The sequence below is a fragment of the Boleophthalmus pectinirostris genome, unplaced genomic scaffold, assembly GCF_026225935.1.
Source record: "Boleophthalmus pectinirostris isolate CB_2022bp ecotype Guang Dong unplaced genomic scaffold, ASM2622593v1 HiC_scaffold_9, whole genome shotgun sequence".
NCBI classification, from domain to species: domain Eukaryota; kingdom Metazoa; phylum Chordata; class Actinopteri; order Gobiiformes; family Gobiidae; genus Boleophthalmus; species Boleophthalmus pectinirostris.
The window spans coordinates 835,095-847,811 of record NW_026571541.1 but is presented as its reverse complement, the minus strand read 5'-3'; the positions used below and the strand labels follow the sequence as shown (position 1 = coordinate 847,811).

The 12,717-nt window shown below is 36.9% G+C and overlaps 1 protein-coding gene across 1 annotated transcript in view; it reads right to left on the bottom strand.

Annotated features, from left to right (window-relative positions):
* Positions 1 to 12,717, bottom strand: part of robo2 (roundabout, axon guidance receptor, homolog 2 (Drosophila)) — a 423,708-nt gene that overhangs the window by 135,292 nt on the left and 275,699 nt on the right. The window contains exon 9 of the mRNA XM_055147808.1: positions 4,223 to 4,394. Within this exon, the coding sequence (XP_055003783.1) occupies positions 4,223 to 4,394 (172 nt within the window). The remainder of the gene's footprint in view (positions 1 to 4,222; positions 4,395 to 12,717) is intronic.

The following is a 12,717-nucleotide window of genomic DNA, read 5'->3' as shown; positions in this document are numbered from 1 at the left end:
ATCACCCGGCGGCGGCAGTGGCGGCAGGTGTGACCCTGATCTCCGGCTGGCCCCTGCACTCCCTCCCTCCACAGACGGAGCGGGCAGTACCACCAACCACAAACATGGACCAAACATACACCAGATATTTCAACTATGTATGTGCTAACAACCACACACCTGTTACTGTGATCTGAGGACAGTACTTTTGTAAACTTTACTCCATTTCATCATGTTTAGCCTCTACTCCTACTACTATTACTACTATTACTACTACTTCTTCTACTACTAGATTATAACTACTATTACGATAAATGCACAAACATTACATTTTAAAAAAGCTCACTATTCCAAGTTTGTAATGATAACTGGCAGCAACAAGTGATTTTAGATTTACTACTACTACTACTACTACTACTACTACTACTACTACTACTACTACTACTACTACTACTACTACTACGACTACTACTACTACTACTAATGCTACTATTACTACTACTATCAATACTATGACACACAACTACCACAATTACTACTACCATAAATACAACATGTCTACAACAACAACAACAACTACTACTACTACTACTACTACCCATACTATGACAACAATTACTACTATAATAACTACACCATGTCTGCGACTATTACCATTACTACTACTGTTACTACTCCTGCTACTACTGCTATTTCTACCATTACTACTACTGTTACTACTCCTGCTACTACTGCTATTTCTACTATTGTCAGTACTATGACAACTATTACCACAATTACGACTACTATAACTACAACATATCTACAACTATTACCACTACTTCCGCAGCTACTACAACAACAACTACTACTACTACTATCAATACTATGACAACTATTACCACAATTACTACTACTACTACTACTACTACTACTACTAGTAGTAGTAATTGTGGTAATTTAATTATTATTAATTATTTAATTAATAACACTACTACTATCAATACTACAACAACAATTACCACAATTACTACTACTTTAACTACAACATGTCTACAACTATTACCACTACTTCTGCTACTACTACTACAACAACAACCACTACACACTACTACTACTACAACAACAACTACTACTACTACAACAACAACCACTACTACTACTACTACTACTACTGCTACTACTACTACTACTACTATACAACTATACTACTAGACTACTATACTACTACTACTACTACTACTACTACTATACTACTACTACTACTATACTACTATACTACTATACTACTATACTACTACTAGTAGTAGTAGTAGTACCACTACTGCCACTGCTATTACGGTAACTACATGTCTATTACTACCACTACCATTGTTTCTACTACTATTACTACTACTACTACCACTACCACTATTACTAATACCACTACAACTAGGTCCACAACTACTACTGTAGACCAAAAGTACTACCAGTACTACATGAACAACTACCACACTCTAACCAACAACTCTCTCAGACAGAAAACACTCTGTTCCACCTTGTGATGTCATGAGGTAATACAGGAAGTGCTCCAACTCAATCATTTGGATCATTTCAGCCCTGGAAATGCCAGTCTCTACTGAACTAAAAGTAAAAGGTCAAACTCCTGCTCCATGACATCACAAGGTGGAACCGAGCATTTCGAGCAAAACACAATTCCAGGTTTGTTTTTGAGGAGGAAACATTATAACACGTCTTAAAGCTCACAAGAGTCAATCCTGTGTGATATGGGACCTATTACGTGTGTGTGGATGTGTGTGTATACCCCCCACGTAGTATTCGATGGCCTCCCAACACCAGCGCCGGCCCATATTTCATCTCCTGTCACCGCTCCACTCAATCACTCCTTCCTCCTCCTTCTGTACGGACATTCTCTCCATCGTGAATAAAAAATATATAAAAAATACAAGGGCGACCGCTGCTTTATTCCAGCCGCCATGCCAGAAAATGTAGGAAATTTTAATTAAATTGTGCGGCGAGAAAAACAGCCAGCGCTTGGAGGTCAGGGACAGAGCGGAGCTTGAGGTTCTGGCACTTGTGAGAGGAGAAATGGAATTAGGGAGTGTGGGCGTTCAGTGTGAGAGAGCTCGTAAAAGGAAAGATGTGATTTAAAAGTGTAAAGAGGGAAGAATCGCTTTTGTAAAATGTTGGAGGTTTGAAGGACGTGGCGCTGGAGATGGGAAGAAGGACCAAGGACGCCAAGAACTTATGAAGGCTTCTAAATTATGATTTGCATGAGAATTTTTTGGTCTCACATTGAGTGTTGAGTTGCCAAAAGTATCGTAAATCAATTCTACTACTACAGATCCTACAACTAGTATCAGAACTCATACTTAATACTTACTATTTGCAGTTATTAAAACTAACAAAGTCTTTCCTGAATGTCTTTAGAATGATCTTGAGCTGTATTAGAACAAGTATAAGAGCACATGGACTAGTATTTTATTACTATTTATGAGTCTTTTTTATTTTAAATGTGGTATCGGGATCAGTATTGAATATGTAGAAGTATCAAAATTGAGTTGCGAAATGATTGTATCGCGACAACACTGATGCCTGGTATATAAAACATACACTACAGGTCAAATGTTTTAGAACACCCTCATTTTTCCAGTTATTTATTGCAATTCAAGTCATGCAAGTCCAATGAAGAGCCTGAAATGGCACAAAAGGAAATAACTGAACAGACAGAGGTTGAAAAAGAGATAAAAGAACAAAACACAAGTCCAAGTTCTGCCAAAACTACCTCAGGAAAAAAGAACAAGATGATAAAGCTTGAAAACCTGGAGTGTCCAGCAGCAGCACAGTGTCCAGAATTAAACCCCATGGAGCTGGTTTGGGATGAACTGGACAGAAGAGTGAAGCAACCTACAAGTGCCACACATTTATGGAAACTTCTGCAACAGACTTGGGAAGAACTTTCTCAACAATATTTGATTTCTATTGTAAAAAGAACGAGCCACGAGTGTGTTCAGCTGTTCTATCTGCCAAAGGTGAACACTCTGATGAGTCAAAAGTTTAGAATATATTTTGGTCAATAGTAAACAGAAAACAGTAAAAAAAAATGAAAAAGTGTGGTGTTCTAAAACTTTTGCCCGGTAGTGTCCTTTTAAAACTGTGTAATTATCAGTGGTGGATCGTATTGAATAAAGAATAGGAAAGTACTGCACTTACGTAGAAGTCTGTACTTTACTTGAGTACATTTTCAGTGGATACTTTTTACTTTTGTTTCACTACATTTGGAAGAAGGTATCTGTACTTTTTTACATTACTTCTATTGTAAAAAGAACGAGCCATGAGTGTGTTCAGCTGTTCTATCTGCCAAAGGTGGACACTTTGATGAGTCAAAAGTTTAGAATATATTTTGGTCTATAAACTGATTCTATTATTATTATTATTATTATTATTATAATATTTATTTTTATTATTTATTATTATTGTTTTTTTTTGTTTTTTTTTACTCACTTATTAGTTCTATGCTTTCATGTCACAATGCAATGACACAATAAACTTTCAGTAAAACAAACAAACAAAAAAAAAAAAACTGGTTCTAAAACTTTTGACCAGCAGTTTAGATCTATATTTGTCTAAATCAATTGTTTTTGTTATGGATTTCCTGTTGGACGCTTGTTCAAACCCTGTTAGTGGTTTGTGTGAGGATCAAATATAGACTTTCCTAACTGATTTGGTCACAATATTGTAGTAGCTTCAAACACACTGGACCATGTGAGATCGTGAACACAGAGTGGCTTGTGTCCTCCACTAGTAATGTGACTTTTGGCTCTTTTATTGGATCCGAATCTTTTGGCTCTGTTCCTTTCAAAGAGCCGTTCAAAAGACTGGCTCTTTTACTAAGTGTGACAGAAGCCAGTGTTTTGGCTTTACTCATTTTATAAACAAATGGACCACAGAGAAATGACCAAGGCTCAGCTTTGTTCAAACTGAGAGTGGGAGTGAGTTAACCCTTTGGAACAATGTGCAATATATATAAAAAGAAGTTCCAATACAATACTAATCATTTAAAATAAAAACAAACATGCCAAATATGTTTTTTGCACACAGCTCTCACTCATGTTGTCGTTTGCTTCTGTGCTGATTCTTGTGTTGGTTCAGAGTTAATCAGTGTAAATATGCAGACAAATTAGAAACACAAAGATTCAGTTTCAACAGTTCACATTAAGGAACCATTGAAAAACATCTCATGAACATGCTCCCTGCTCCTCACCGTCTGTGACCTCCAGCTGGGCCTTGGCCAGGATGGACCCCGCCACGGTGAGGGCCTGGCAGATGTAGAAGCCCGCGTCCGAGCGCTGGACACTGGAGATGGTCAGGTCTCCTCCGGGAGACACCGAGAAACGACTGTTGGGCTGAGGAGGCTGGTTTGGGAAGAGCAGGTTCTGTGGACAGAGGGCAGAGGGCAAAGGTCAGATGAGAACGTGGAGTTATAACATGGTAGAAAGCTCAGGAAATCGATTTTGTATAATACCCCTCGGCCATTTTAGAAGAAGTCTTTCAGAATGAACTGTGCCACGTCTAATTTTACATGAATGTTGTGTGCAGCGATTCTAAAAAGTGACACCAAATGACAGTTATATCCTTCTATATTTATATTCACCATGAATATTTCAACACACTTCTCTTGTATTTGTAACCTAAACTAACTCAGAACAGGTCAGAGGTCAGAGGTCATCTGAGAACAGCAGGCAGGAGGCAGCAGGATATGATGGTCCAAATCTGGTGGGGATGACTCCTACAGTTTGCAGTTATGTGTATGTTTTCTTTCACTTAGGGTTCAAATAAAAAGACTCACTAAAATGTGTTTGCATTAAAGTCATTTGTCATAAAAACATACGTTTAAATCTGGCTCATATATTTAAAAATGTGGTATTAACTGTAACCAGTGTTGGGAAGGTGACTTTTAAAATGTATTCCCCTACAGATTACAGATTACATACCCCAAAATGTAGTTTGTAATGTAATCCATTAAATTACTTAAAGTGAGTAATGTAATCTGAATACTTTGGATTACTTGATTTTCTGTAGAGAAGCAAAGACTCGGATATCTTCACGTAAGATGTTTTGTCTGCGAAAAAACAATGAAAAGCCCAGACTTTACTGAACCATACTTAAAATATTATTGATAGAAGACGAGGAGACACGGTTTGTGCAGCATGATTTAGTCCTTTTAAATCCTGTTTTAGACCTGGTTTAGTCCTGGTTTAGTTCTGGTTTAGTCCTTGTTTAGTCCTGGTTTAGTCCTGGTTTAGTTCTGGTTTAGACTTGGTTTAGTCCAGGTTTAGTCCAGGTTTAGTCCAGGTTTAGTGTCTGACAATGAGTGGAATTACCAAACAGAAAAAAAAAAGGGAATAGCCCAAAATGTGAAAACAGGAAAATACCTCTGTGTAATCCATTTATTTCAACCAAGTAACTGTAATCTAATTACCAGTCACTTAAACAGTAACTGTAACTGAATACAGTTACTCATAATTTATACTCTGATTACATAACTCTGGTACATGTAATCAGTTACTCCCCAACACTGACTGTAACACATAATATATTTAAAAGTTTACCAACTTTTAATGTTCTGAAACTGCTGTATTCACTGACAACATGTATTAACATTGTTTATAAGTACTAGTTTATTTTTTTACACTCTGAGACACCCCTCCCTTTGCTCTTTGCTGCCAAGTCACTCCCCCTTCAGAGCATCATCACAACACAATCAGCGTGCATCCCGCTAATAAAACTACTGCACATCACATCAGGTTTGTGAAGTTGTACTGCTTTGTTTGATATGCTTTTGTCTATTTATGGAGAATTGAAGACTTGTGGGCAGAGCTTTGGAAAGAATCTCAGAGCCAATAGTGCGGTGGGTTTGAATTGGGCCCAAGAGAGACTGATAAAATACTCAAACATGCATGGAGGACATCTGAAACCTCTTCAGGGATGTTTTTGATGAGTGGACAATGTTATAACATGGTAGAAAGTTCCAAAACGTTGATTTTTCAGAGTACTTTAAGAAGTCAATAATTCAGATCTGATCCAGTCCAAATGTAAACGGGAAATTACGCTCAACCACTGACACCGAGTGCTTTGGCAAAACTATTACTGAATCTTTCTTTGAGTACAAGTACAGCCACTCGGTCTGTTTAAAGGGCCAATACTGCATTATTTTCTGATCGATGTTCTAATGTAGTTTCCTAATATGTGTTTTTCAAAATAAAACCAAGAATAAGAACGATTCTGGGTTTTTTTCAGTTTTCGATTTTGTGTTTAAATGAATAACGTCTGTTTCCCATTTCTGTGACTTAAACTGCAATGCTGGACTGAACCAGGACTGAACCAGGTCTAAACCAGGACTGAGACCAGGATTATACCAGGACCAAGACCAGAACTGAGACCAGGACCAGACCGGGACCAGACCGGGACCAGACCGGGACCAGACCATAACTGACACCGGGACTGAGACCAGTATAGTCCTGGTTCAGTCCTGGTTCAGTCCGGCATCTCAGTTTAAGTCATTTTTCATTTAAACACAAAATCGAAAACTGATAAAAACATCATCAGTCATTATCAGTTTTTTCATTCTGGTTTTGGAGACAATGAAGAAAATAGTTGTTTTTTCGTTTTCTTATTTTTGGTTTTATTTTGAAAAACGAATGAACAATTGATACATGGACTTTTCCTCATTGCAAACAGACCTGGAGTTGTTGTGAATGTTCCTCTGAAACTGAACTTTCTTGGCAATTCTTTACTGTACTTGATGTTTTCGACTTTTGGTATCTAATTGTATTTTAATTATTGCATATGTGATGGACACACCTACTGATCTCCAACATGTCCTGTTTATCTCGCTGCTGTTCGGTGGGTCTGCTCATCACCTACAGTATATATTCCTCATGGTCGGCCAAACTTTTTTGTTTCGTTTGTTGTCTTTTTTCCTGCGGTCATGTGATGTGGTCATGTGCTTGATAATTCATTGTATTTAATGGCACGTGTGTTGGTCAAAATGCATTGGTGTCCCTTCATGTAATAAAGGACTTGTAATATATTCAGTCGGAGTGCCTTGAGTTTGTACCTTGCCCACTTGTACATTTTGCAGTGAAGGTAACTTTCTGTTAAGAGACCTGGAGTTGTGTTTTGTTTCATTCACACATGTTTAACACACAAACCTGCAGATTTAGGCTGAGATGTTCTCTCAATCAGAAATACTATACTCCACTTTGTGATGTCATGTGGTGGACAGGAAGTGCTCCACTGTGTTTTTAACTCCATGCACCTTCACTAAAACCATTTGGATCATTTCAGCTCTAGAATTGCCAATCTACAAAAGTTAAAATGTAGATGTCATTTATTATGAAAAGTACCACAACATGACATCACAAGGTGGAAGAAAACACAACTGCAGGTATGTTTATGATGAGATAACAATATTATAACATGGTTTCAAGCTCACAAGAACACATTTTGTGTAATATAGGACCTTTAACTTAATGTATTTTTTGGACTATAAGTCACTTTTTTTCATGGCTTGGGTGTTTCCTGCGACTTATACTCTGGTGTGACTTCTATATTAAAATGTCCATACTGAAGCAGTGAGAGGTTCTAGTCTTGTGTGTGAGTATCTGCTGCTCCTGTTCCTTCTGTACCACTGTCACTTGGCTCTACTGCACATGTCTCCTGCAGAAAGAGTCTCTGTTCTGTCTGTATCATGTCAGTCGATCGCACCATTACTTCTGCACCACTGAACAATTTAACATTTAAGTGACTCCAGTGACACCGAAACCATCCTTGTTGTTCAGAAGTGACACCGAGGATGAAGAATTGAATGGATTTAGTGATTTGGAGTGAGATGGAGAGTTTGGTAAACTTGTTCTGTTCTGTTGTTTATGTTATAGGGGCCCAGTCAAGCAGAAGTAAACAGCAAGGCCAAAAATTCAAGTAAATGCATCTGATATAAAAATGTTTTCAACAGATACATATGTACTCTAGTTTATGAAACTGTTGACCTTTTTTCTGTACCATTTTTGGTTCTAAAGTTTCATATGTTTTAAACAGACCATGTATGAAACATGGAACAAAAATTATTTCCCAAATTTCAAAGACCTGCAAATCATGTAAATAAATGGATGTATTTCATCATATCTTGTGTTATTCCATCTTTGAACTGTTGATGAAGGTACATGATAAAAATAAAAATAAAGTATTTAAAATGATAAAAATTTACTTGAAAGGACTGACATATTTTTTTTAGAAATAGTTTCCTTTCATTTTGAAGTAATATTAAACTTAAAAAGTTGACAAATGATGTAAAATCCTGCACCTTCTACTTGTTTGTACAATTTTCCCTCCGTTACTTTTCCCTCCGTTACCATGACCTTTCTTAATAAAAAATCTCATGAGTCAAAAAGTAAGAGGTTTTTCAACCTAATCTTGTACCATATGGTAGAAAACTATATGAAGCAAATATTCAAACCAGTTTGTTAAGGATATGGAAGTGAGAACCAAGAGTTATCACTGTTTGGATTTATTGCCCAAAAAGTGCTGCATATTTCATTCCCTCTGTTACCGACATGAGTTTTTAAATTTTTTGTCAACAACTTGAAAGAATATCACAGGTTTAACTTGACCCTGTTGGAGTGTAACTCTTTCCTACATTCTGATACTTTACTTATTTCAATAGTCCTGAATAGTTTCTGAATAAGAGACATTTGAATGTCAAAAATCTGCCCCTGTTTCCCTCCGTTACCACTTGACCAGACCCATATTTATCTGAAGAATTGTTCATATGTGACGTTAACAGTCTGTTGTTCTCTCTTCTATTGTTTTTACTAGAACTTGACTTAGAATGGGAAATGTTGGTTCCTGTTCTCTGATTTTATAAAATACATTTCCCCCAAAAAATGTGACTTATAGTTTGGTGCAATTTATAGTTAGAAAAATACGGTAGTTGGTTTCTTGACTTAAGGCGCCATTTTGAGCACTTTTTATCCATTTTAAGTATATATTTTGTTTTGAATTGCCATTTTTCAGCGCTCTAAACCCCGTGGATAACCAGTTTCCCAGCAGACACATTGCTTTTGTCATCGAACCCACTACACGCTGCTGTATTGTCTTTAGTAACAACACAATAAAGCCGAGCATCTATCAGCAGTGGTCGCTCATGTATGTGCCCAAACACACATTCATCACACACGAGACGCACACAGACACATGTTTGGTGCGCCTCCTCTCCTCTCTCTTTGTTCACTTTGTCCCTCAAATGTTCCCGCGGGGAGCAGATACATTAGCCCCCGCTTGATTAGCACTAACGACTTTAATGTAGCGCATTATGTTGTTTTTCTAATTAGCCGACACATATCAGGCGACACGTATCAGGCGGAGGAGATGTCCATTATCCCGGAGTGGCGCAGACAAAAAGGACCCATTCCGAGGTTTAATTACTGCGTTTAATTACGGTAATATGTTTTCAGTCAAACAAATGAAACCAAGGCGGCTTTTAAAGTCAGAGGAGACGGAGCTGTTAAGAGCAAGGACACGTGTGTGAAACTCCAAACCCAGATCATCCACACATATGACACATGACACACACAGATATCACACACAACACACACAGATATCACACACAACACACACATATGACACACGACACACACATATGATACACGACACACACAGATATCACACACACACACACAGATATCACACATGACACACACAGATATCACACATGACACACACAGATATCACACATGACACACACAGATATCACACATGACACACACAGATATCACACACAACACACACGACACACACAGATATCACACACGACACACACGACACACAACACACACAGATATCACACACGACACACACATATGACACACGACGCACACAGATATCACACACGACACACACAGATATGACACATGACACACACAGATATCACACACGTCTGAGCTTTATGCAATATTTGACTGAACTCTTATGTTTTGATCAGGAAAAAGAGGAGAAATGATGTGTTTCTTCTGTTATCATGTTTGTTTTTTTCTCAAATGTCTTTCTCGAATTGTCTATTTGTTGTAAAGTTGCTCGATTAATGAGGTTAAAAAAATCTCAAATTAATAATCACTTAATGACTTTTATTTTGGGCCATATCTAAAATCAATTTCATTTTAAAGACTTCATTTAATAATTCAGACATTAAGGTAATTGCTTTTTTAAATGAATATAGATTTTGTTCTTCTTTATTAAGTGGAGTGATAACTGTAATTGTTAGTAGTTGTTTTAAATCAACAGATGCAGTCAAAGGCATTTATAATAGTTTAACATCTTAAACACATTTCAATTTAAAAGATGAGATTTGATCATCGTTTAAAGGCACTGTCCTTTTAAGTGAAACAACGCAATATATATATATATATATATATATATATATATATATATATATATATATATATATATATATATATACGCATATTGTACCTGGTTGTCCTTGGGTACTGCTGTGACGCTTCAGGACACAGAGGAGGGACACTTTTGTTCTGAGGGCTTCTCTCCTCAAACTGCCCTGACACTGGATTTGATGACTCGACCTGTTGAGCTGCTCTCAGACTTTAGTTTGAGCTTTTCTGTTCTTGTATTTTACTGTTCAGTGGTTCAACTGCCCCTTGGGACAAATACAGTGACAAAGTGACAACTGAGTGATGTCTAAACTCTACTGCTGCATTTGATACATTATTTAGGTTGATGAGTGAAATTGGAGCAAGATCACCAAACACAACACATACAAATCTGCACACAACTGTACTATTTAAAGGGAATCAAACCCAAGAACTTTAGGATTTTATTTATGCATTTATTTGATTGGGATCATAGACTGAATAAAGAAGTGGACTAAGTGAGTGTGACGTATCCCATAGTGTTCAGCGCCGCTCAAATGAAGCTTATGATGTTAGAACAATGTGCTCATGGGGTGAACAACACTTTTTTTTTGGTAGAAGAGAACACACTGTGTGGCAATTACTTTGATTATATTTATATTATAACCTCTAAATGAAGTATCACAGTGGTTAGCACCCACACATTACACCTCACAGCAACAAGGTCCTGGACCTTTCTCTGCAGATTGTGCATGTTCTCCCTGTGTCTAGGGTTAAGATCCTGACCAAGACTAGCTCAGGGTCTGGAGATGGTCCCTGGATCCTCACAGGTGTCTCCAGCAGCACTGAAGTCTGGGTCAAATGCAGAGGATTCTGAACCTTAACTGTTTGTTCATTATTTTATTTTATTTTTTTTATTTTATTCATGTTTATTAAGGACATCACAATCGCATTAGACAAGCTGTTTTAGCACAAGTGCAAGTTTTCAACACCTGTTCATATAAAAATATAAACTACATGCATAAAAACAGACAATACAACACACATGAGTTACATACAGATAAAATATATACACTACATTTTCAGTGGATGCATTTTTGATTGGAAACATACAATAATTTTAATTTCCTTTTAAATTTGTTGTTATTGGTTTCCAATTTTAAATGAGCTGGTAAACACTTCCACAGTCTGGCCCCTTTAGAAGAGAACGAGGACTGACCCAGAGTCGTCCTGTACAGAGGAACAACACAATCACCACTAGAAGCTCCTCTTGTGTTCACTCTGTGTGAATATTTTATGGTCCTGGCAAATTCTGAATACAGTGGTGTATCGCAGTTAAGACACTTCAAAAAGAATTTAAGATTATTAAAATTGGCAAAATTTTCAAAGTTATAAAGTTGATGTTTCTTTCAAATTTCACAGTGGTGCCAGTGTCAAGGACGTTAAAGGTCAGTTTGTATAATGAACAAAGCGGTTTCAATTATTATGATCAATTATTATTGTTTATACTCAGTGTTGGGGAGTAACAGATTACATGTACCGGTGTTATGTAATCAGAGTACAAATTATGTGTAACTGTATTCAGTTACAGTTACTGTTTCAGTGAGTGGTAATTGGATTACAGTTACTTTGTTAAAATAAATGGATTACATGGCAGTATGTTCCTGTTTTCACATTTTGAGCTAAACCAGGACTAAACCAGGTCTAAACAGTATGAGACCTGACAGTAGAGTGGACATACTCATATAAATCTCTCATTTCTCATACAAAAATTATTTCTCTATCAATAATATTTTTAATCTAGTTAAGTAAAGACTGGGCTTTTTATTTTCTTTTAACAGATAAAACATTTTATGTTCAGATCTTCGTCTTTGCTTCTCTACAGTAAACAAAAGTCTGTTCATGGAGACTTGGGCTCAACAGACAATTTGAAAAGAACAAACAAGAATTTTCAGGATGTGGTTGTTTCCCAACACTGTTTATACTTTATTATCATGAATTGAGGTGCAGTTATTACATGTGTTATTATAAAATGTTGATATATATGTTTTTTCTTACATAACACAGAAACTATCAATGTATGTCCAGTAGAGATTATTACACTTCTTGTCTTTCTCATTTGGGAGAAAAGTGTAGTTTTTTATTTGAGATTTCTCTTCCTTCTTTCTGCTCTCATTTATATTTTAATCTTTGCAAATCACACGATCAAGTAAAGTGCAGTTCCGCTCACATCCACTAGTTTTGCTGTGAGTCCGTCCTTGACCTCGCTCGCTCAAAGATGCACTCGGAACATTAGCTCACCTTTAATAGCGCTCTGACGTCGCACCGCCTGTTT